This window comes from Carassius gibelio, chromosome A12 (assembly GCF_023724105.1).
Source record: "Carassius gibelio isolate Cgi1373 ecotype wild population from Czech Republic chromosome A12, carGib1.2-hapl.c, whole genome shotgun sequence".
Taxonomy (NCBI): Eukaryota; Metazoa; Chordata; class Actinopteri; order Cypriniformes; family Cyprinidae; genus Carassius; species Carassius gibelio.
In genome coordinates, this window is record NC_068382.1 from 5,749,464 (window position 1) to 5,774,473 (window position 25,010).

At 35.8% G+C, this 25,010-nt stretch overlaps 1 protein-coding gene across 1 annotated transcript; it reads right to left on the minus strand.

The window, feature by feature from the left end:
• Positions 1 to 1,535: 1,535 nt before the first annotated feature.
• Positions 1,536 to 23,841, minus strand: LOC128024977 (receptor expression-enhancing protein 3). The gene is made up of 8 exons (XM_052610898.1): positions 23,536 to 23,841; positions 15,139 to 15,211; positions 8,567 to 8,643; positions 8,167 to 8,287; positions 7,737 to 7,850; positions 5,949 to 6,084; positions 3,658 to 3,794; positions 1,536 to 2,402 (listed from the first exon to the last, which is right to left on the minus strand). The coding sequence occupies exons 1-8, from the start codon at positions 23,565 to 23,567 to the stop codon at positions 2,322 to 2,324; spliced, it is 771 nt and encodes a 256-aa protein (XP_052466858.1). The 5' UTR covers positions 23,568 to 23,841; the 3' UTR covers positions 1,536 to 2,321.
• Positions 23,842 to 25,010: the final 1,169 nt, after the last annotated feature.

The window sequence follows — 25,010 nt, forward strand, 5'->3', positions numbered from 1 at the left end:
AATTAAAATTAGTTAATAATTACTGGAGTAAAATGAATAGAAATTCAATAGATCGTAAAATTATGATATTGTTGAATGATTTAATTGATGGACAGAATGGAGACGATCAAGAAAGCTAAATCAAAATCTGAAAATGTTCTACTTTTCATGCTGTTTTAGACAAAAGTGTATGTGGCATATTTATTTATTTTTCTAAAAAAAAAATCATTTTTGCGGCTAATGCTTTGAAAAAGCACTACTTGGACTGGACGCTATTTGTGGAAAGATTTACACATACATTAACAAAGTTTGTCATCTAGTGGACGATGCGTGTAATAACATCCTACAGATCTCGTTGATTAGCAAGATCAAGACTAAACATTGTTTTAAGTTTAGCCTTTGCAATCACATTAAGTACACGTATGCTCCTGGATGAAAGAGACATTAGAAGATAAGATGATGAAGCTATACTGTTATACTTTAATGATGTGTGTCTGACGGGAGTTTCAGACATCTTCACTCCTCTGCGGTCTCATTCTGAGTGAAGCGCAAAGCTCAGGTTCTGCTCTGGATCTCCAAACGCTTCATTAATAGTCGTACGAGCTCGACTGTTTCCATAAGAACAGCTCAACATCTGTCCTAAACTAGTGCCTGGGGTGTTTGAGCATACGAGTCAAACATCTCCACACACCTCCTCTATTGATAATGCACTGTAGAATAATAAAAGTCATCAACCAGCATTATCTAAAGCAACTTCAAGAGAATACATGTATGCTAGAAATAAAAGATCATGAGAAACATTGTCAATCCTTTTGACTGGAATTATAATTTCTCCAAAATCAGGTCAAGTTCACCTTTGCAGACCCATTTTCTTATCTACTACATACAGGTGATGGTCATATAATTAGAATATCATAAAAAAGTTGATTTATTTCACTAATTCCATTCAAAAAGTGAAACTTGTATATTATATTCATTCATTACACACAGACTGATATATTTCAAATGATTATTTCTTTTAATGTTGATGATTATAACTAACAACTAAGGACCATCACCTGTATATTAAGTATGTTGAATGATAATTTTAAATTGTAAATATTTTTTGACTTAGCCCAGTGGTATTGCATAACTATAGGTACATATGCCCATGACATTTTTAAAATTAATAATAATAATAATAATATTATATATATATATATATATATATATATATATATATACACACACATACATATATACATATATACATACAGTATATAATGTTTTAATGCATGCATTGAAGGTAAAATTGAATATATGCCTCTCTCTTATAAATTGCAAATATTTATTAAACCAGTAATATGAGGTCATGATTGTTAAAAATGGTATATATATATATATATATATATATATATATATATATATATATATATATATATATATATATATAGATCAAGCACAATCAAGCCCCGGAAGTGACAGTTGAAATACCAAAATGTCAACTGCCAAACAGCAGATTAATAAAGTATAATAAAGTATAAAAGAATAATAAAGTATAAAACACTAACAAAGAATTGCATTACAATATTCCAGCTTTATTCATATTATTGCATTCATTTTGAATGACACAGCCACACAACAGCACAGAATTATCTGCGCACACACACACACACACACACAGCAGAGATGTTACATTAGTGTGGCCTTTCTCCCAGATAAACAACATTCTGCATGAAGAACAGAAGTGAAGGATCTAAATCGAGGATTTAAAGAATGTGCAAAAGGGGTTTTCTTTAATCCAACATAACATCAATAATAAAGAAAACAACAGCTGATTTTTTTTTTTACATTTGAAAATTGTATTAAAAACATTTAGCAACACTGCCTTTTTGTTCTCTTTGGTATTATCTCTATTACTGATAAGAGAAACTTTTGGTCTGATGCTGGCAAATAATTTTCAAGTTTTTAAGAATCTGTATTTTTACCTAACCTACAATTGTAAAAATTACTCAAAACATCATCTAAAAGGCAGCAAAGGTCTGAAAGCAGAAATATAAAACCCCCATCCAAAGAGGACATTTCTAAATACAAAATACTGGAGCTAAAGACATCTAAATGTCAAATTCAGACCAATAAAGCCATCCGTTACAAATACACCCATCATTCAAACCCCACATGTTTCATATACTACTCGAACTCATGATACTCACTGTATGTACACACTTGCTGGTAGAAGTAATAAATAGATGTGCTGGTAAATCCATGAAAAAAAAGTCCACACCCCTTATGGAAAGAGAAGAATATGAACACACTGGTTGTCTGATACAGTGGCCACATCTTCCCACACATCAGTAGTCAGCTCAGTTCTCCATGTTGGAGTTAGTGGTATTGACTGCTGGTCTTTTCTTCCCTCTGATCTTCAGAGATCCATACCGTGCCGCCTGTGACCAATGAATGACAGGCATTGGTTACCATAATTAAACTCGTGCACAGGACAAATCAAGAGTGAAGCCACAATCAATTATAGACTCGAGGAAATATGATTTGATTAAGGACTGCAACAACTAAAGTATAAAATTGGCACAACAAACGTCTATCACTGATGTCACTTTACAGTAGTGAAACAGTGCTTCTGCTACAATGCATATCTACAATGCATGTTAGAAATTCAAATCCATGTGAATATTTCAATTTTAAGAATATTAAACATCAAATGCTTCTTTCAGCACATTGCAATAGAAAAAAAGGTGTTGTAACAGACAAAAAGAAAAAAAATATATTATCAAAAAGTCAATGTTACACGTTAAATTACTAGTTCACCCAAAAATGAAAATTTTAGAGATGTACTGAAATTAAAGTTATTGCCAAAGAAGCCAAAATCAAACACGTTATCCTCCCCCCATGCATTTTACCAGTTTTTTTTTTCACCATCACATAAATGAAATGGCCAAAACATGCTTTTTACTGTTTTGTCTTGCTTTTCAAAGAAAAAAAACAACAACAAGCACAATAATCAGACATGTATTTTTTTTTTACTGTACAAATAAAAGCAGCCTTGCTGAGCAGAAGAGTCTTCTTTTAAAATATTAGAAAATATTACAAATCCAAATCTGAAAACCACGTATGAATGCTATTATAAATATATATGTCTTACTTTTTAATTAATTTTATTTAACAGTAAAATTACAATACAAACATTTATTTGACCAAACACCGAAATAGTCTTTTTTGCTATTTTCGCACGACTAATTTCGGTTGCTGAGAAACAAACTCACCAACATCTTGGGTAGCTCAAGGGTGAGTACATTTTCAGCAAATTTTGGGGTGAGCTATTCTCCTAAATGAAGGTCTTCGATTAACTGGAATGCTACATGTAGCACAATATTTAGCGATTATAATGTGATTATAATGACATTCGTATTTATTATAATGACAATTATTGTCTTTTACATTAACTGAAAAACTATAGCAATGATCTGCTATGTTTAAACAAGGAAATATGTTTGTATTTTTATTTTACATATATTTTCTAATTAGAAAACAATGGTTAAATCCTGCTGCATTCAAACATTTTCATTTTTTATAAAATATAGCAAATAAAAAGTGACTTTTTGCAGGTGTAATGTAATGTTTGTTTAGTACCCGAGTCTTTGAAGAACAAAACAGGGATGTGCTATCAGGTTTTGCTGGACTTACATCTCTGCGCAGTTTTGAGCGGGTGATTTTAACGCTCTGAGATCGTCGGAGCCCATGATGAGATACAGCTTCATCTTCAGAGTACACAGCTTTACCCTCGTCATCACTCCTGTCATCATCATCACCATGATAATACTCTACAAAACAAGCAAGTTGAGTGTTAGGAAAACAAGATGAATACACAAATCAACGCTTGATCGGATAGAACAGCAGGCATGATCGAGATCTCTGCTCCTCAAACTGATGTTACACTGCCGACCCACTAACACAGAATCAACATTGTCTAGTGTACAAAAAATATGTGCTACGTCTACAAAGAGCAGAAAACATTTACAGATTTAGTCAATAATATTAAAATACATTAATATTAAAGTATAGGCATAATAATATGGAAAAACCATGAGCAGGACATTATGCTACATAGGAAAATTTCGTGACATGATTTTGTGCCAAAATACAGCAGAATTTGACTAGATGTCAACAAGATTATTTGTTTATTATTTGTGTATTATTCTGTATTTAGCATTATTTTTAAAGTCCTGAACAGACTCATTTTTGGATCACAACTGACCAGTGGAGAACCACTCATTCATTTTACTGTGAAGAGTGGGAATGTGGTTTCAGCCGTGGAGAAAGGACAAGTGGGGGAAGAGAGCAAGAGAGAGAGCAGCTGCCGGGTTCAGGCCGCTCCTGGCACCATCACCTCTGGGCTCCCCGGGTAGAGCTGGGAGCTAGGCAGAGCCAGCCTGTGCCAGGACGTCTAACGGTAATCCAGCCAGAGCTGATTCACTGCACACTCCATCACCCAAAGGACAGGCTAGAACAAGACCATACTGCACCGCACAGAACTGTAGCTTTAATTTAGTATTGCACTTCTCCAATCCGCCATAAGGGGGCAGAAGCAATACAGAAACCGATGACGCGGAAAAGCTTTCCTTTGTTTGTTTCCACACCCACGCTGTTTTCAATTACTGAAATAAAACAACTTCCTTGGGATTTAGAAAAGTATGTGATGAATCTTCCAGAACTATTCTAGTTCTGTTAAGACCTTGTGCAAGCTAAGCAGAAAGAGCTTTGAAAGATGTCAAATATAAAGACGTAGCATACAGCTCTGTTGTTTTCTGTGTGTTGTTAGCTGCTCTAAAGGGCTGTCCAATAATCAAGGCATATTATATATATCTAAATGAAGGTTTTAGATAAACTGAAATGCTACATGTAGCACAATATTTAGCGATTATAATGTGATTATAATGACATTTGTATTTATTATAATGACAATTATTGTCTTTTACATTAACTGAAAAACTATAGCAATGATCTGCTATGTTTAAAGAAGGAGATATGTTTGTATTTTTATTTTACATATATTTTCTATTTAGAAAACAATGGTTAAATCCTGCTGCATTCAAACATTTGCATTTTTTATAAAATATAGCAAACCAGCGAAACCATTGTGAACAGACAGGAGAGCCTTAAAATATATACAGGCATGTTTTATGCTATGCCTGTCATTCAAAGCTGATCGCTGCTTCTTTTAGAAAACGCAAAACCCAACATCGAAGCAGGAGCAAATAAATAACACACTTGAGCCTCTCTCTTTATAGGGTACCTCCCATTTTTTAATTCAAACTGCAATTAGCAGCTCGTTTGATCAGTCGAGAACTTTCACCTAGGCTTCGAGCCGCTGAAAGGCACTGCCATTTTGGAGGAGCTAGCTTTCTGATGGCTTCAGTGCAGACGAGATGAAAATGACCTGGATGCCAGCGGAATTTCAAACATACTGAGATAGAAGCACATTATGTATTCCGCTCAGAGCCTCCCTGGGCTGTTTTTTCCTTCATCTTCTCACAAAGCAGCACTAGACCTTTCATGCTAGGAACGTGCTGCTATTACTTATTACCCTCCCATGCTTGAGACAAATACAGAATCCATTCTTTTTGCTCCAAAACCACTAAACACAGCAGTGACTTCCTGAAGCATGTGAGACTTAGTGGAGATATCATTATGAGATCTGGATGGCTTTATTTGCACTACTGAACATCTTTACAGACGCCTTCCCATCAGATGTGTCACACAAAGGCTGCGTCTAAAACCTTTTCAAATCACGTCTGAATTCAATGTTCGTGTATTATCCTTCTACTATGATGGTTTATGAAGAGAATCTCTTTTGAAACCAATTAGCTTCTGTCTGTTAGGCATCTGCCTTCTGTTGTGGACACAGCTGAGAAACAGCAGTGTGAAAGGGAACAAAGGATGGTGTGTTAATAATTCATCTGCGAGGTAAGACATACCAGCTCCGTCGGGCTGGTCCATGATAGCTCTTCTGGCTGGGTTAGAGCTGTATGATGAATATGCATCGTCATGAGGGATCTGGGTAAGGTCGTGCATGCTGAAGCTCCTTAGCTTCTCTGTGATGGCACCTTGACCCTGTAGAGACAAAACAGCCCCCAGTTAGGATTAACACGTCAGCACTGACAACACACAGAACAGCTTTAAGACTGCATGGACATCCATGATGACATCTTTATGACATGCATGTATGAATGAATGCTGAAAAGATTTGGGATCTATTCCAAGTGACCTGTCACCTAGTGAGCTGCCCTGTTGTCAACTGTACAAACAGCACAGATTGATTTCTGTGGGAGATGTGCTTAAAACATTACTAGATTATCAATACGGACATTAGCTGGTTAGTGTATTTTTTTGTATTTTTTTAAATATGTCAGTTTCCTTGGTTATTTTCATGGCAAATGACAACTATTTAATAAGATATGGACTCTGGCATGAAGAGGATATCAGTGGATCTCCATTTGAAATTTAGGTGGAATGTCCTATTTGGCAGTGTGTATATATGATCTGATCCCAGCGGTTAATGATAATAATAAGCGACTTTTACTCACAGTAGGTTTCATTTCACACTTGTACACTTATTCATTTTGCATTTTGTTGATATACTAGGGTAGATTCAAGATCTGAGAGTGGTAACACCTTCCAATATCTACTGAAAGTCATTTTTCGCCTCGTAACAATGTTTTAAAATGATGTAATAATACTATTAGTGCTTAACACCATGTCAGAGTCAGCAAAGATTTTGAAAAACAATGAAAAAATGGAAAAAGGAAAACATGAGCTCAAAGCTGTTAAAATGATGTCTTTTCCACATGCTGTAGACACTCTATAGCATTACCTGCAGTGGAGAGAGCAGGGCTGCAGGATTCCTATTGGGCAGTACACATATCAGTACAAGATAAGAAGAAAAAGAATTGCCAAAGAGAGGATTTCACAAACAAAATAAACAACATGCCAGAAAGAGAGTAAAAGCAAGGAAAAAGAAGTATGATGGGGAAAATTTGGCAGCGTTCAAGAATAAAGATTGACACAAGCCTTGTACAAGCTCACTGGCTCCACTTTGAAGACGTCTTTCAATAAAGACAACTTTTCAGAGTGAGCCTAGGCAGAACAGTGGCCAAATGATTACTTTGATAATCTGATGTACACTGCCATTTTTTAAGTAATTTTGAATGAAGTCCCTTATGTAAAAACACTAATATTAGGAAACAGTATTACAATCTAAAATAACAAAAGTTTTCAGTTTTAACATGAGTAATATATGTAAATTATTCCTGACACAAAGCTGAATTTTTCTGAAGCTAAATTCAGTGTCACATTGATTTGCTGTTATCATCAATGTTGAAAATAGTTGTGCTGCTTAATGTTTTTGTGGAAACTGTAAAACTTTTTTATAGGATTTTTGTGATAATTGGAAAGTTCAAAAGAACAATTAATTTGAAATACAAATGTTTGAAACATTAAAAATGTCTTAACCATCAGTTTTGATCAATTTAATGCATCCTTTCTGAATAAAAGTAATAATTTCAACAACAACAACAAACCTAAAACAAAGGGTAGTGTATTCCTGAGTTAGACTGAAAAGATAATAAAGAAAGCACATGGGGTCTATTTTGATTTCATGTTGACCCACACAGTAAAAACGTACATATCAGAGGCAGAACTATGTATGAACTGTTCAAAACAGCGCTCTCTCATTCTGTACGTCTATCTTCAACACACACACTTGCCTTGACAGCAGCAGAAACAGCAGCAGTTGCAGCGATGGTCAGGCCCTGCTTGCCAAAGTTCACCATAGACTCATAGCTTCGCTCCTTGGCCTGGATAATGTAGTCATCGATTTCCTTCAGGAACATTAGGGCAAGATTGATCACTTTCTGATCATCGAAGCACATAATCAAACAATAAAACATGCAAACATATGTTACTGCAAAAGAAGAACCAGATCAATAGTTCTCAACTATTGGTCTGTTCTTATAGTGTCGCAGAACAGCAGGGGGGAAAAAGGCAATATATAATTTTAAAAAGGAGGTGAACAAGCCCTCCATATGTTTTATTTTGGACAAAGCCTGTGCTTTTGAATGATTTTGAATATGGTGAATAATAGTACAATATTTGATCAAATGCTTTGCAAAACGAGTGTATGGAGCGTAGATTCACCCTTTCTTTGGAGGACAGCAAAGGATGAAGAGCTTTTCTGTAGATGACACTAGCTCCTCTCGTGTAGGGAGACAGAAGCCAGATCACAAACGCAACCTTGATCTCGTAATAGAGGGGAAACCTTCAGATCAGAGAGGAGAAAGAAAGATATGACGACCCACGTTACATCGGATTAATCAGCTAACATAATTACACTCATTAAAGCTGTATTCCAACAAATTAATTTGTGCTACTCTAAATTAAAACGCCAACTTCGTTTCATTAAACCCTGATTGCTTCCCTGCATTCCTTGGTCTAGGGAAACAAACACCAGATCTTAAATGAACTGGCTTGCGTCTTTAGCCTGACATGAATCACTTGTAATCAGGTAAATGCGTCGCTGGAGTGAAGGAAGACTCACCAGGCTATGGTTAGATCTGTGACAGTCTCCACTACTGTAAACAGGGCAAAAACAATCCAGTACATCATCCATCGCACCTGGAAAAGGAACAAAATACGTAATTTCACTGAGGATTGCATAATACACACATTCATGTACTAAATTAGAAATAAACGCGCACAGCAGAAAAAAAAACCTTAAACACATTAAGAGTTATGATATAGTAAATGGGACCTATACAGTAATCACAATTTTTTTTTAATAACCAATATTTGTTCATATTTAATTTTGAAAGTAAACCCTGGTTAATTCTGGTCAAAACTGGTCCATATTGCAAAATAAACTTTGACATGAAGTAATCATTGTCCTATACAGTACCCCATTACTTGAGACATGAACCGAACACAGCTACTCCTAAACTGACTGTAAATGATAAATGATCAGATCTACAGTTTATAGTCATCATCCAATAAATCTGACCACAGAATTTGGAGACTGACAATTGAAGGTGCAATAGGAGAATTTGGAAAATGTCAACTTTAGCCGGATAGCACTGAAAGCGAACGTGCCACCCTCCCTACAATCGCCGTCTAAAGCCATGCCCCCTGAACGCAGACCAGAATACCAGAGACAACATTACTACAATAGGCTGCATCAGTGGTTCCAGCCAATGGAAAATATGTGTACAAGGACTGGAATTGGGAACCGCTGGGCTACATCATGTGTCATTAACCAGCGAGAACAACAATATATTTGTCTGTCATTCTAACTCTGTCTGCACAGTGTGCATGAATGCCCTGATGACGTATCCGGTCTGCGCGAACAGGGTGCGCAGAGGTATGCAGATACATACGTTGACAGGCAGGTAGGAAAGCCGTTTAAAACGCTCGGACCGAGCTTTTGATTGGACGTACATTTCTTGGTTCTACGCCTTCCACAGAAAATATACATACAGATAAATACATTTAGACCACTTAACTTAATGATTGCTATCGGGATGTGAAGAGACTTTCAACCAGCATAACAAAAAATGTTTCTGAAGACAATCACCTTTTGCACCTTTAAGTATAGAGTACAACAGTTTAGTTCTCCAATTAAAAATTATATTACTTTCTCCATGGGAAATTATAAAGAGGTACCTACTGCAAGATTGTTAGTCAATAGGGATGTGACACGAGATCTCGCGAGAACGTGATGATAATCCTCGCAAAACAAGTTACAGTGTTTACGTAACAGCTGCAAGATTAATCATTTAAAAATGGCGATCTCAATTCAAACACTCATACTATCTTATTTCTGAATGACAATGATTCAGCTATTCTATTATGACTGTTTCACATCGGGAGTGTCAGTGGAGCGTGAGAAGCACGTTTAGTTTCTGCCCATGTTAATTAATCTTTCATGCTGCAGGTGATCCAGAAAGAGCAACGCAAACAGTCTTTTCAACCACACATCATTATTTCAGTGTTAAATACATTTAGATAACAGAAGTACTGGGATAAATGTTTATAGTATGGGTATAAACACGTATTCTCTCTACAGTAGCGATCAAAACGAAAGTATCTTAACACGTGTATGTATTGTAAAGCAATATCCCCTTCCGTCACGAGTTGGCGACAACTGCTCTTTTAAAAAAAGTATTTGTCATTGAATCGTTCATTAAAAAAATTCAAATTGAGAAACAGGCTGAGACACTGACACACAATTTTTTTTATTTTGTTCAAATTAATATACATTTTTAAAAAGACTTAAGCAATTAACATTTTGTCAGAACCACTAGTAAATAGTTTTTTTGTTTAGTTTTCGAAATCCTTTTTTTTTGTGATCTCTAATTTATAGGCCTATATATATATATATATATATATATATATATATATATACACACACAATATATATATATATATATATATATATATATATATATATATATATATATATATATATATATATAATATATATGTATTTACATATAATATGTATATTGTTTATAATGCTACATATAATTCATTTAAATAGAAGTTTAATTTCATAAAGTACAAGTTTTCAAGATGCACTTTCATTTTTTGCATTTTTAGTTTTCAGTTGAATAAAAGACAGCTTTTTCCTATATATTTCATCATTGAGGATTTCTTCAAAAAAAAAAAAAAAACTCGTCGTGAACCCAATCTTGTCTCGTGGCAAAAGGGTCTCATCAAACCACTATTAGTCAATGGTATGTGATTTTTAAGAGCCAAACAGCCTGCATTATTCCACCTTCCACATTTTTCCCCATTTGTGATGAAAAACTACATTACTCATGATTCAGCATAAAAATCTCTGTAGCACTCACCCACTCCCATGAAGCACTGCAAATGACAAAGTCGCCCTGCACTCTCCATTTAATACCATACAATAGGAACAAATTTAAACTATATTTTATAATCAAAATCTTTTAAATCCATTATTTCTCCAATATTCCTCCATTTTCAAAATTCAATTAACAATCAAGTCATTCTCAGTGCTTCTTGGAATTGTACTCCTCTCCTTCATTTAAGCCATTAAATACATAGGTTTGTACTTTTTGTCCTTGATTTATACATCCTTTTTTTTGCTTTAATTTAAAGTTTGTAATTTTGTGATTCACCTCTTAGCTGGTTGGTTTAATTCATGGCTTATGTGGGCACTTCTACATAGTTCCAGAAACAAAGCCAATGAAAAAGGGGACAGGAACTGTTGTACTCTATGATGGACTGATGTTAAGTTAAAGTGAAAGAATAAGCTGTCTGTGCCTCTAACAGCTGGACACTAATTAAAACAAACAAAGAAAAACTCTAACTGGATGATACCAATACACTGCACAGATATATTGTGCATTCCGAGTGCTATTCTTAATGCAAATGTCAGTAGATACACCACAGTAACTCTAACATAAAACTAAAAAAAGAATATTAAAATAAAATCAATGCATTTTCTTTCCCTGTTCAGTAGAGACAACGCCTTTCTCTTTCTGCACAGAGTGGCTCGCTAACACAAATCCAAGTGCACCTCTTTTCCTAGGAGACGTAAACACAGTCGAGTGTAACAAAAAATCATTATGGCCGTGACATTAATTTCCATCCCAGCTCTCTGTGTGTGTCTCTCTGCAGAAGGACCTGTTTGGTATGCTTTACCTCTCCTCTGTTCCCAACCACAGTGAGCTTTCAGCCAGCTTCTTAGCATTTCAATTTCAAACACCCGTGCAGACAGTCATGTGATCCCCAGCCTTGAGCTGCAGCTCTCGAAGGTATTAGGTGATATTTTCAGCCTCACTGAACAAAGATAAATGAATCCATGCAGAGGCAGCATTACCAGCCTGACAGGAGGCGTCAGATTTAATTGGTGTCCTCCCAATGAACCTTCAGCGGTCGGAGAGAGATCAATGCATTGCATCAGCCGCAGGAAAGCTGCCGCTCCGTGACAAACCATCAATCGAAATCCACCAGCGGTGATCTTTTCTCATAGCATGGAGCGCTTTGGTAGCTGACTGCATCGATGCAAGAAATCTAATCAGATGTAGAAGCCTGCCTTCAATAATCCTCCAGACAATCCTATTTATTACAAGTCTGCAATTACCTGGCTTCAATTAGAGAAGCATGTGAGATGTAAGCAGAATTTCCACCGCTTTGTTCCATCTCGTTTAAAGAACTGGGTTGAAGGCGATTCGAGAATGGGCCGGCACCCAAGACAAGCATGCCTTTCCTGTTCAGCACTGCATGTGGATAAGCAGTTGTGTAGTCTGGATTTCCAATGGAAAAATCCCTTTGAAGAATCATGATTGTGAATGGATGTATTTCTTTCCTGCTCTGCATGTGTACCATGCAGAGGTTTCTTTGTTCAACATTTAAACTGAGCAGTGAGACATGAGCTGACCCACTCTGTTTATCTAACAAACGGGAGTTGTAGGCATTGTAGAGATTTACTCAAGAGTGGAAAACCACAGTGTGGTTTCTAAGAGCATCTAGGCTATGCTAGTAAACACAGGCTTTGTCCACCGGCCCTATAAAAGGCCTGCGACACAAAGCATCATTTGTCCAGATCTATTTTGAAAATGATTTGAAAGAGATTTCTCAATTACCCGTCTGAACTCAAAGGCAAACGCAGAAACGGTTATGACAGGTTTTTAAAAAGCAGCTTTTGTGGTCAATTGAGCTTTCTGCTCTTTATTTTCACGGATTTGCTATTAAAAGTCTTAGTTTACCAAAACTGAATTTCCATTTGAAGATTCAGGAACATTCAACATTCTAGCGAAGCATATAAACATCCGTGATGATGGGCTGCCAGCGTCAGTGCTCCTGAGCGATCCCACTACTGCCGTGTACAGAAACATGCCCTTACATCACTTTATGCAATCTCTATACAGATCAAATATATCATGTGCTTGACAATATTGGCCTGACAGCTGGTTTCAGAGCATTTTAGGCCAGTTAAATATTTCTTAACACGAGACTACTTTGACATAATCGCTTATTAATCTAATCTTGACAAAACTTCAAGCAGCACATTTCTGCCTTGAAACACTCCAGAATAGCAGCCTGGATTTTCTTCTACTGAAGGTGTTATTATAGCCATAGATTTTGCATTATTTTCTTATGAAAAAAATAAATAAAACACAGAAGGGTGCATCAACATGATTTTCTGAGCTACACTGCAAAATATTCAGAATAAACAACAACAACAACAACAACAACAACAACAACAACAAAACAAATTATTTTGTTAACGGTTCCCTAACTATATATGGTGAAGAACTGTAATATATATTATGACAAACATTTCAGAATTTCAAGTGGTTTTTAGTACATTATGAAGATACAAAACAGATTTTAGTACTTCAGTATATTAACATTATATTAATATGTTTTTTTAATGTTTTCATTAAAAAAGCAAAACATGCGCAAAATATGATCGTGTTTTTGCGCAGCTTGTCAGTGAACAATGGCCCTGTGTAGTTAATGCTGCTCCATGTGAAAGTGCGCAGGTGATGGAGATTTACAGCTGATTACAGAACTGGGTTTACTGACAAGATGCGCATTAAATATCGCATGCGATTCATCGTGCAGCCCTAGTGTCCGATATTCATTTTGCTGTTTCGCATTTAGCCTTAAGAATAATTTAAAAGACTAAGAGTAAAGGTGCATCCCAAATCGCATACACACTGAAAATTCCAAAAGGAAAAAGTGCACTTTAAATACCCAGATGACGCACTTAAATAACCAGAAAACTAAGTGTGGTATGTTGGACACTTCATGCACTCAACTGTCACAGCTGTAATTACGTACTGAAGGGGGAGGGACTATCGGCCTCCGTTTATGAATGACAAAATAACCTTATATCATTCATTCACTACATGTTTGAGCACATAAGTACATAGTTGAATGAGTGCATAGTGCGTCATAAAATGAACATTAGTTTTGCATAGTATTTAGGTGGTTTCCAACAGATGATGACTTTCATCAGGAACTTTTTTCTAAGAAATGTTAATGCTCAGAAAATCATTGTTGATGCCCTGTGTAGATTTATTGACATATGCCTACTGAGCACAGATAACGTAAAACACCTCTGTTGATAAACAAATGTTGGCTGCAGGCTGTTACAGCAATGTTAAGAAAAAAAAAATTCATAATGTATTTTCCATAGTTTTCCTGACTTTCTGAAATTCTGAATGACAAATAGAACAGTCGTGTTTAGGAGAGCCCGTGCTGGTGTAACTACTACAAGTTAAGTAGAGGGGAATGGATTTCACAGTAGAAGTAACTCGATTCACTGCAATGCAGCACTGACACAAACAGACTCTAAGTTACTAGGGTACTGAAATACCACCAGTACAACCACTAAGGAAACCTAAAATTAGCTGTCTGTATTAGAACAAAAGCATGACAGCCAAGTAAGAGGAATGTTTAAAGGGATAGTTTACCCAAAAATAAAATCTTCATTTGCTCACCCTCACGCTGTTCCAAACCATGAAATACAAAAGGAAAGCATCTGAATCTTTAAGCTCCATGGAACAACAGGAGAGTAAGTAAATTAAATTAAAAACACAATTTTTGTGAACTTTTGTGGACAAAACCACATTCTGCATATTTTTCCTCATTACATACTGCTTTGCAGTATATAATGTTGCTCAAATGTGTTGTTGACTATAAATGACACTGCTTCTGGGTGGAGCTGAATTAGCATTTCAGCGTAACACCCGCATTGAAACAAAAAAATTATCCTTTAAAACAAGAAAGTGCAGAGAAAATGTGTCACCTGCTCCGGACATACAAGTTAACACACACTCCCTCCAAACATGCCCAAACATGCACAGAAACAATAATGTCCTGGGCTGTTCACATCTCATTTCAAGGACTGGTGTGACTTAGCAGTTAAAAATCTGGGCTAGTAACCCAAATGTTGTAAAGTGTTGATTAATGATCACTACTGAGCCCTTGAGCAGGACACTTAACCTCTGGTTATTTCAAAGCAGACTGAGCCTGTAGCAATCACACTGCAAGTTGGTTTGGAAAATCAAATGCCTGCTAAAGGAAAAACAACCAAAAGAACTATACATGAATGGATACTGTGTTTATACTTACATATTCTTTGACATTTTTGGTTTTCACTGCTTTGTAGGAGTAATACGCTGGGTACAGGTTACCAAAAACCAGCCTGTGTAAAGAAACAGAGGGTAAAATTAATAAACAATGGAAAAACAACTGTAACTCTCTATAGATATTCTTCAAAAGCAGGATGATTAATGGGCTTGAATACTCCCATCTTTGTGTATAGCTCTATTAAAAGCCACTCACTTCCTCCGTCTGATTGTTTACAAGGAAAACAACGATTTCCTTTTCTTCCGTTGCAAAAGAAAAAATAAAAGGGAACACCTAATGTAAAACATGCCCTAATAGAGTTCAAATCCATGTGGTCCACAGAGAGCAGGGCTGTGTGTATTACTGTGTGCAACTAAAAGCAAGAATACACTACACAACTTTTGCACCAATTAAAAGTCCGGAAGGGTTGGTGCTATTTGCTAAAGGTTAGAGGGAGTCTACAGACTTTGGGCAGAGTTGGCAGATTGCCCCCCCAAAAATTGTCACAGACTTCGATTTTTTTTACTTGAGACACTGATTTTATCGATTTGGCAGATATAAAACATTTAATATTTTGGGCTGATTTTAGAACACATTTGTCATGTATCTCCTAGAAACACACATGGCACATGTTTTGTTTGTAACGACCTGAAAGTCTGGGCAGTGTGTGATCAGTCGATTAGTGTATGCCCAGTTTTACTCTTTTGTGTTCAACAAAAGATAAAAACTCATATTGGTTTGGAAAAAGTGGAGGGTGGTAATTGATGACAGAATTTTTGGCTGAACTATGCTTTTAATAGTTAAACAGATCCATAGAAACTTTGAGCAATTGACCTAACATTTGGAAATTATCCATTTTAATTGGATATAATGTAAACACGGGCAGAAGGTGGGAAGAGGTCACACTGATATGTTCATTTCAATAAATCATTATTCCTGTTATTCCATTTCACTCTGTGAGCGACTGACCTGAAACTAGCCAATAAACTGGCAGATGGGCCCAGCGCCAACCCTTCATCTGCAGCCTGCTGCTATCACACGAGACCCGTTTATTACGTTCCGCTCGACTAAATTTGTTGGGGAATTAGCAGAAGATACTAGAACCCACTGATAACAGCGAACCCCCTCCTTGTGCAAGACTTCTGTTTGCACTGAGAAATGAATGCACAATCAGAGGTGCCATACACAAAACAGATGCTTTTCTCATCTGGACCCACACAAATAAGTTCAGAGGGATAAACATACCAAAAGCAGGGTGAGACAGATGTGAAGCTGAATTTTGGCCCCAAAGTGCCTGTGGCCGAGACAGCATGTGATAACAGACAAAAGTTTCTGCTAGCATTCGTTTCGACATGCCACGCAGACTCTTCTGAGGTTTCACAGGCAGGATCCAGCCTTGATGTTTCCCAGATGATAATGCTGTTTTCTGAAACCAGTGTTTCACTTTCATACTAAAATTGTGCCTTGAAAAATGACATTTCCCAGAAGGCTAAAAGAGTCATTCAAAGTCTCGAGTTGAAATGTTACCTCTGCACTGGGATTATTTAGAGGTACTGTGTCTCTGCAGACAGACATACTTCTTGACTCAGCAGTGCAGTTAAATTTGGGGACAAGGTTTGTACCGTTTACACTGCCAATTATAGGCCGTGTGTGACCCAGAAATTCAGCCTACTCCAATATCAGCCAAAAACTCAGCTTTGGTGCAGTAAAAAAAAAAAAAAAAACTAAGTCTATTAAGACCGTAATGAATTTGTGATTTCTTTCTATTTCTTCAGCTATGACAATCTGAGTGGAAAGGCCTATGTTACTTTCCTACAACCTAGCTATCGGTATCAGTAAAATGCACTATATCTCAAGCTATAGAAAACATCTCTGTTCAATTCTGTGATGTTTAACTCGATTAATCAAAAAAAAATTGACAGGTTAACCAATTATCTAATAATAATAATAATAAGTTCCAACACCCACTGGGAAAAGGGCCCCTATGAGCCTTTGGTAACACTTTAGAACAGGGAACACTTATTCACTATTAAATAGGGCTGGGTGATATATCACATGCGATGATCACGCGCATCTCAACCGTAAAGCCGGTAGTGCTTGGCGGTTTGAACAAAAATGTAAATAACTTTTTTTTCTAAATTATGCCGGTTTCACAATTTATGATTTTTTTTTTTTTCATGCATAATTAGGTGTACAATGCATTTTCTGCTGGTTGATATTCCAAGACGTGCTTTTAGCCTGAGAGCACTTGCATAAAATGGTTGTTTGGTCGACGTCTGATTTTTGGAAACCAAAACCCTCCAAACAACAGCGCAGGCTCCTCCTTTTGGCACAAGTTCTTCTGTGTCATGTTCTACTAGTTCTGCAGCATCCATCTTCCCTGTAACACCTGTTTCACACATACTCCGCCTGCAGTGCATATGCAGTCTGCAGCACGGACTCATTGTGCTGTCACACATGACACGTTTGCAGTCCGCTACTGATTCGCATCTGTTTAGTCCACACACACACACACACACACACACACATATATATAGAGGTGCACCGATCGAGATCGGCCGATCATTAATGCGCATCTCATCAGTAAAGCCGGTTCTCTAATCAGCGGTTAATTCCCTCAGGTGCGTGATTTCACATAGAGCAGCTGTTACTACACAGAACCGGCTTCACTGACGAGATGCGCGTGATCATCGCAAGCGATATATCGCCTAGGCTTACTATTAACTATGACTTTTCCATCAATAAATTCCTAATTTGCTGCTTACTAATAGTTAGTAAGGTAGTTGTTACGTTTAGGAATCATATTATTTGTGCAGGGGATGTGCTAAGCACACGTTCACAAAGTTCTCCCTGTTGCATGGTCCTCATCCAAAGAACCACCTTGGAAGCGGTTTATTTTCCTGTTGCCATAGAAACAGCAGCGGCACCAGGCTGTAACAATGGTGTTCGGCTCCAAATATCTCTCAACCCTTCCCCCCGCCTTGTCCCTCGAGCACTGTAATTTACAGATCTGTTACTCGCATTCATGTGGCTCTGTGTATGCCTAATGACTAGTATTTTTGTTTCATTGGACGATTGTTTTAATCAGTGTCAAATGAGGAAATTCACCTACAACGAAGCTCAGTAATTAACAATGAGCTGCAGTTGGCTAAACTGTAGACACTGGACAACACTGTTTTCCCACAATTCAGTTCTAGCTCTTAAGACCACGAAGAAACCTCAAATAAACAGACAGTGAAGCGGCATGTTTCCAGCAGCAAGTCATTTATCTGTCTACACTGAAAGAAGGTCATGTGGCGACTGGCCCGTGCATCTTCTACACTGGCCCCGAGCCATTGGGCAGATCTTACAGTCAATTCCTAGAATTAAGAAGACATTTCATGTAATTTTACACTACAATATTAGTAATGTATTTTAAATGTTTTTGGAATTTACAGTGAAATACCATAAAGTAAACATGAGTTAATAAAATATGTTTTCTCTTTTCCATCAATTTATGTTCAATCTGTAAAGCTTATGTAAAACTTAAAATTGCACTACTATACTTTTACTGTCGATTTCTGGAAGCTACAGGCTGCCGGTTTTTAGTTTTTACTGCAAATTTATTATTATTATTATTAAGTTACGAGGGATAAAACTAATAATGAAAGTGCTAGGGGTGTAAGAAAATATCGATACACTTGAGTATCTCAATATTTTGTTTAGCGATAATGTATCGATTCTCAAAATTGTATGACTTGAGTCATACAATTTTTATATACTTGAGTTGTTTAGTTTCGAGTTTATTTCCCGACCGCTACATGACAGTCTTCATTTCTGTACAAATCCTTAGTGACCGGAAATACTAGTATTACTATTAGAGCACACCACTGATGTTTTTTTAATTACCGTTTTGTGTTTTATAATAATTTTACAACTTTTAATGTATGCAATAATATAGATCCATTAAACGACAACACCATTTGATCTAAAGGTATCAAACCAACTGTATTATATTCAGAATATTATTCTTTATAATCCACAAGGCTTGGTTTTTCAGATTATGCTTTTGTTTTTATATTTTTTTATTTTATTAAATGATCATGCAAGCACTTGAAATTATCCCCCTTTACTCGTACAGCACAAAAAGTGGTTCAATAACGTTGAATGTTACAGGGACTGATTATTACAAATGCAGATCACACTGAGTTCTGGTTAAAAAATGTTTATTTATTTATTAATGCTAAGGCTTGCATTAGGTCGTGTTAAAGAAAACTTTCCTTACAATACTATTCCTAAAATAAGAAATATACCAATATATATTGCCTTGCTTGCAGTATCGCAATATATCGTATTGCAACCCCTGTATCTTGAAACGTATTGTATCGTCACATTCTTGGCAATACAGAGCCCTAGAAAGTGCTACTGAAACAAAAACTAAGATAGTCATTTATAAAAGACTCAAATAAATAATTTACTATCACCAAAAACAAAAAAAAGTAATAATCAAATAATACTAACTAAAACTAGACGGAAATGGATCATAAAAATACAGAGCAAAGATATTCAAACTGGTGATATTTTCTTACAATTATAACCCTGGTTAGGGCATGGCACTATTCTGAGTGCCTAAGGACTTGTGATGAGTTGTTATACATTCAATTTATGGTTTTATACATGAAATAACTGTCCTTTAACAGAATAAAATAGTCTATGGTTACTACAACTCTCAACCATGCAAAACATGTAGTTTGGTGTTATCAACAACATTCCAACAGCGCTGCACATTTTTAGATATCAGTCATGTAAGTTACTGCTGCTGACTCCTTTATCATTCAGTTTACATGAAAAACCAATAAATTTCTCAGAACAGACTACAGAAACATATCTGGTTTCATGAATAACTAAATATGCATGAGGAACCATTCGCTCTTTACCAGTATGAAAAAAAAAGCTGACCAGAGTGTTTGTCAGAGGTTGCAAACCAAAAGGTTGCAACAGATTGCAAAAAAAAAAAAAAAAAGACTAATAACAAAAAATTAATATATCTAACAAAGTGTAAGATTTAAGTTAAAAACAAAAGTATATAAAAGTAATATTGTAAAATATTACAGTTGATGTAAAATAGCTTATATCCACCATTGCCACCACACATTCATTATTAATGTGAAAGAGCTAATTGCTTGGCAACCAAAAACTAAAAACAAAAGCTTTGTGATGTGCCTAACAAACACCCCTTAATAACAGGTTCTTCCCCTTCTTTACTTGTTTGGGACACATCCCGCTCTACCGGTTAAGAGGTTTCTATCATTGCAGGTTATTTACTGTCAGACCGCCCAGCACTAACAGTGTGTGCAATAAAGCCATAAAGTCCGCTCAACTTGTTGGTTTAGCAATCACTTTGCTGGAAGGCTTTGATTCTCCTCACTATCTGCCTGTGGCCTTTCCTCCCACTACAGAACCTGCACGGCCCCTATGAAACACAAATAAATGTGCTGCACATCAGTCTTTCATTGTTTTCGCAACAAGCAGTTGGTCTTCCTCCAGTGGGCCCCTGAAGGAAATGGGACCTAAACCAAGTGGTCTTGAAAGTATTTTTGTAAAGAGTAGTATCGCTCTCAGGGTGTGCAGCTGAAAAAATAAAACCATCAGACGGGCCTTGACACTCAGGTTTAGGTCAACTTTGAGTTTCCTGCTAAGAAACGGAAAGGCAGTGCTCACACTGATGATGCTGTGGATTGGCTATTACTTGGAGCCAGATGTTAAGATCCTTCAAAACCACATATGGTTCAGCTCTTGGGACTCAATGTAAAAAAGGCTGACAAGGTGCACAGCCCTTGAACTGTTTTGTATTCCAACCAATATTGAAAAGAAAATGCAAAAGATGTAGCCTCCACAGTTTGCATACTGTAATGGAATAAAACATGTCATGTTCTGGTCCACTAATTTGATTGGACAAGGATGTTTCAAGAGGGCTGACATTTCAACAACTGACTCTGATGTTCTCCCCAAAAATGTTCTGGGTCTTTAAGGGTTAAATGTATTAAAAGAGTACTGGAATAGAACTAATAAAGTATTTTTGTGATTAAGCTGTAGCATTTGTGCATTTATACTAATGCATTTAGACTACTGTTATTCATACAAATAGGCTACCTAGAAAACGTATTAAATGCATTTTTACCATGGTATTGAGGTTTTAACTATGGAAGACAAATGGTAAATTTTAATAAAACTCAAAAAGTCAGAATAATTAAATTTTGCCTGTAATAAAAGAGGTTGCTACAATTTTTACAGATGTTACTGTTTGTTATAATCAACATAAATTTAAATCTACATCCTAATTCAAGTTACTTCTACTGTCAACTCAAGCTACTGTCAAATTTGCATATCTAAGAGACCAAAAAAAGAGACAAAAAAGGAGTAATCTTTCATGATTTGAAACAATAAGAATGCAGAAACTAAGATATTAATTTGTCTATTAAGACATTTATTTATTTGTTTTAAGAAAAATGACTGGAGATGTGTAAACAATTCAAAAATGTTAAGTTTTTTTTTTATCATGTTCTGACCATAAAGAATGGTTTAAAACCACAATTAACAATCTGATTTCTACAACTTTCACTTGGGAACAAATATCTGCCTTAACCTGAAAGAAATAAAGATTTGATTGTGATAATTATTTTGGCCATATCGTCCAGCCCTAATTAGCAATCAGAAAAACATCCCTGTAGTTCATACATAACACAGTGATACTGATCAAAGAAAATGAGGACAAACCTGTTCTCAGAGACCAGCTAATAAATCCAACAATTTACTGATTTATTGCCATATCAGTGGCTATATTCATGGCAAGAGGATATAAATCCAACAAAGTTAACAGACATGCCTATATTTTCTCCTCAATATTACCATTTACCTGCTCTTAATAGTGCATTTTAAAAATCTGTTACAGTTTTAGGTGTTTATCCACATATGTGGTGCTTTACATCTTCAAATAGAAAAAAGACAAAGCTGGAAAACAAAACATGTCCATGCAGTATATAAACCCACAGCATTTCAACCAGACAATGTGGTCTTGATTTCTCATCATCTTGCCATAGCTTTACAGTTACTGTCCTATATTTGAACTTCTACATCCTATATGTTGTAAAATCCTAACCACAGAATTATAACCCTAAACTAGCAAGGTGGACTATAATTGGTACTTGCTGGCTTCTATGACTGACTATGTCTCTTCCTAACTGCTTGCCAGTGACTGTGAGAAGACCACGTTGCAAAATGTGTCTTGCCCACAAAGTAAACCACAATGATACTCTTTCTGCTGTTTGCAAATGAGCTACCAAATAAGGACAGACACATCATCAATCATTTAAATCTTTCCAACCCTAGAGCCAAATGTGTTCTATTTGTAGAAGAGGTTTGATACAGACTATTTATTTTAAATGTTCAATAACAGATTTACAGAACTAATCGTTTATTATTAATTAATATAGTTATTACTCTAGTATAATTTCTATTTGAGACACAACAGTTTGAATATGAATCATGTCAATATATTTGTGCAAAATTCAATCTAAATGTGTGCAAATGTACTGTACTTCGGTTTAGGTTACATGTAACTGCTATGTTTAAAATGCTAGACACTTGAGAATCAATAGAAAAGCAAGTTACCTAACCTGCAAACACTGTTGTTTCTTGCTGAACAGCAGTGTTGGGCTTTTATGGACCCACCAATTTAATTTTGATGACACATTGTGACAGACATGATATAAAAAAAATGTAGATATCTGTAAATATGTTGTAGAAATTATATCATAAGACATCTAATGTTGACAGTTTTTGTTTTGTTTTTTGATTCCCTGTTTGGGACTTTCTGTATGTGTTCAGGCCTGTAGAATGACTTTCGCCACACGTTAATATAAGGGAGAGGAAATGTTCAGAGATGAGTCAGAACCTTATGACAGCTCCACCCAACCCAAAAGCCTCAAGTAACAAAACTTTTGTACAAGAGGTAAACTCAAAAACATAAATTGACATCACTGCCATATTAATAATTTCACTACTGATACATAAACCTCTGATAACAGCAATGCAATAGCGATGCCAAACGGGACAGTGAACTGAAAACACTGGCTTGCTGCTTCTGATTTCTTATATTCCAAATAACAAGCACCCTTCCCACAAATTAATTTTTAAAAAGAGTAAAGCTATTGAATTAAACAATCAGAGCAGACATGGTGTTGAAAAAAAAAAATCTAGCTAACGTTACTTTTACAATTCTCAATGTCCAGTATTCGGAATACAGATGCTAATAGGCAAACCAGTAAAATAAAGAGCTAATTTAATTTAACGTTAACCCGATCTTAAAAAATAAATTCAATTTATGGAGAGAGAGACAGAATAAAAGAGGATTAAACTCACACGACAGATCTTGATATAATCCAGGACACCATATTTTCCTCAGGATTGAGCGGAGCAGAGAGATGCTAGCTAAGCTAACCTTACTTCAACTTCAGTGATCAACTTCAGACGAGGACAAACATTAACGGTCTCCTGAGAGCCTCCACTCGCTCATTACTCAGTATTACGCGCAAACATGTTGTATAAAACTAACTATGGGGTAATATGAGTTAAAACAATGACATTCTTGTGCCCATCTTCGTCGTGCTCTCGCCCAAACCGACGCCGTTACTGTAAAAGGTGCGCTTTCACGTTGACGTCAGAAATAATTTGATTCAAGGACCCGCTTGTCCTGTTACGTGATTGGTCTATATGATTTGTTTACATGAAACTCGGGCATTGGTTGGCTAGACAAAATGTTTGTTAAAAGGGACGTCTTTTGAAGACGCAAACACCACACGCTCAACGCATTTGATGCTGATTCGTTAAGAGCCACTGGAAAGAGGAACAGACCAATTAAACAGAAACGTTGAAAATAAAAACTCAGAATCGATTATCTTATCTCGTTGTGTTGCAAAAAACAAACTGGGGGAATGTAATGTGTTCCTTTGTCGTTTTAATAGGATTTAGTTTTTAAGCAAGTATATTCAATACTTTTCTCCCCGAAATGTTATTTCGAATATTATTTCATATATAAATATAAATATAAATATAAATATAAATATAAATAGACAGACAGATATGGTTAAAAAAAAGCTTGTAACTGTTTATTAAAACGTGGACGAAGAACTCAAAAACAAACAATAATTATAAATAAATGAATAAATTCAGTATCATAGAACGAATTTACCTAACGGCATTAACACATTTTCTATCTATCTTTCTAGGCCAATCTACTGTATATAGTTGGTTGTCTTTAAAAAAAATCTGAATCTTAAAAAAAACCTTAAGGATTAAATAGAGTTTAATACTTTAAATGGGATATGAGTTCAAAGTGACAGATGTTTGAACATGAACAATGTTATAATAATGCTACTAAATAAATGATGTAAATAAGTAGAACCAAATTTTTTATTTTTATTTTGTTGTGGAAAATTTAACTGATTGAAATAGTACATCAAGCACAGACATATTGGGTAGTGGAACACATCCGGCAACAGATGGCATCTGTGAATTGTGGTCTCTCTTGGTAATCTTGCTGAAATTCATGCATTATTCCTGTAAGAGAGCTATTCAGTGTCTTGCACCTTCATGTAATTAAACATCTGAGGTGTTAAGGATCTAATTTTCTCTTTGTGTATTAATTACATATTGGGGTAATATAATAGCACTTAGCAGAAGGTAATTATTTCTTTCAACTATATCCTTTCTTTCATTTGTAATATGTTTAATGTTCACATAATAATGAGTCTCTGTTACAGTGAGGTCTATTATACAATAAATTCAACCATTCAATCATAGCATATGTTGTAATCACATATTACATATTGCATGTG

Bases quoted from the DNA above. Each gene is read 5' to 3' on its own strand.
- LOC128024977 (XM_052610898.1), bottom strand. From the start codon at position 23,567: ATGGTGTCCTGGATTATATCAAGATCTGTCGT. The intron at 6,085-7,736 runs GCAAGTGTGTGT...TTGTCTCTACAG, and splicing joins CTGTTTCTGCTGCTGTCAAG to GGTCAAGGTGCCATCACAGA. The intron at 3,795-5,948 runs GTATGTCTTACC...CTTGTTTTGTAG, and splicing joins GGACCAGCCCGACGGAGCTG to AGTATTATCATGGTGATGAT.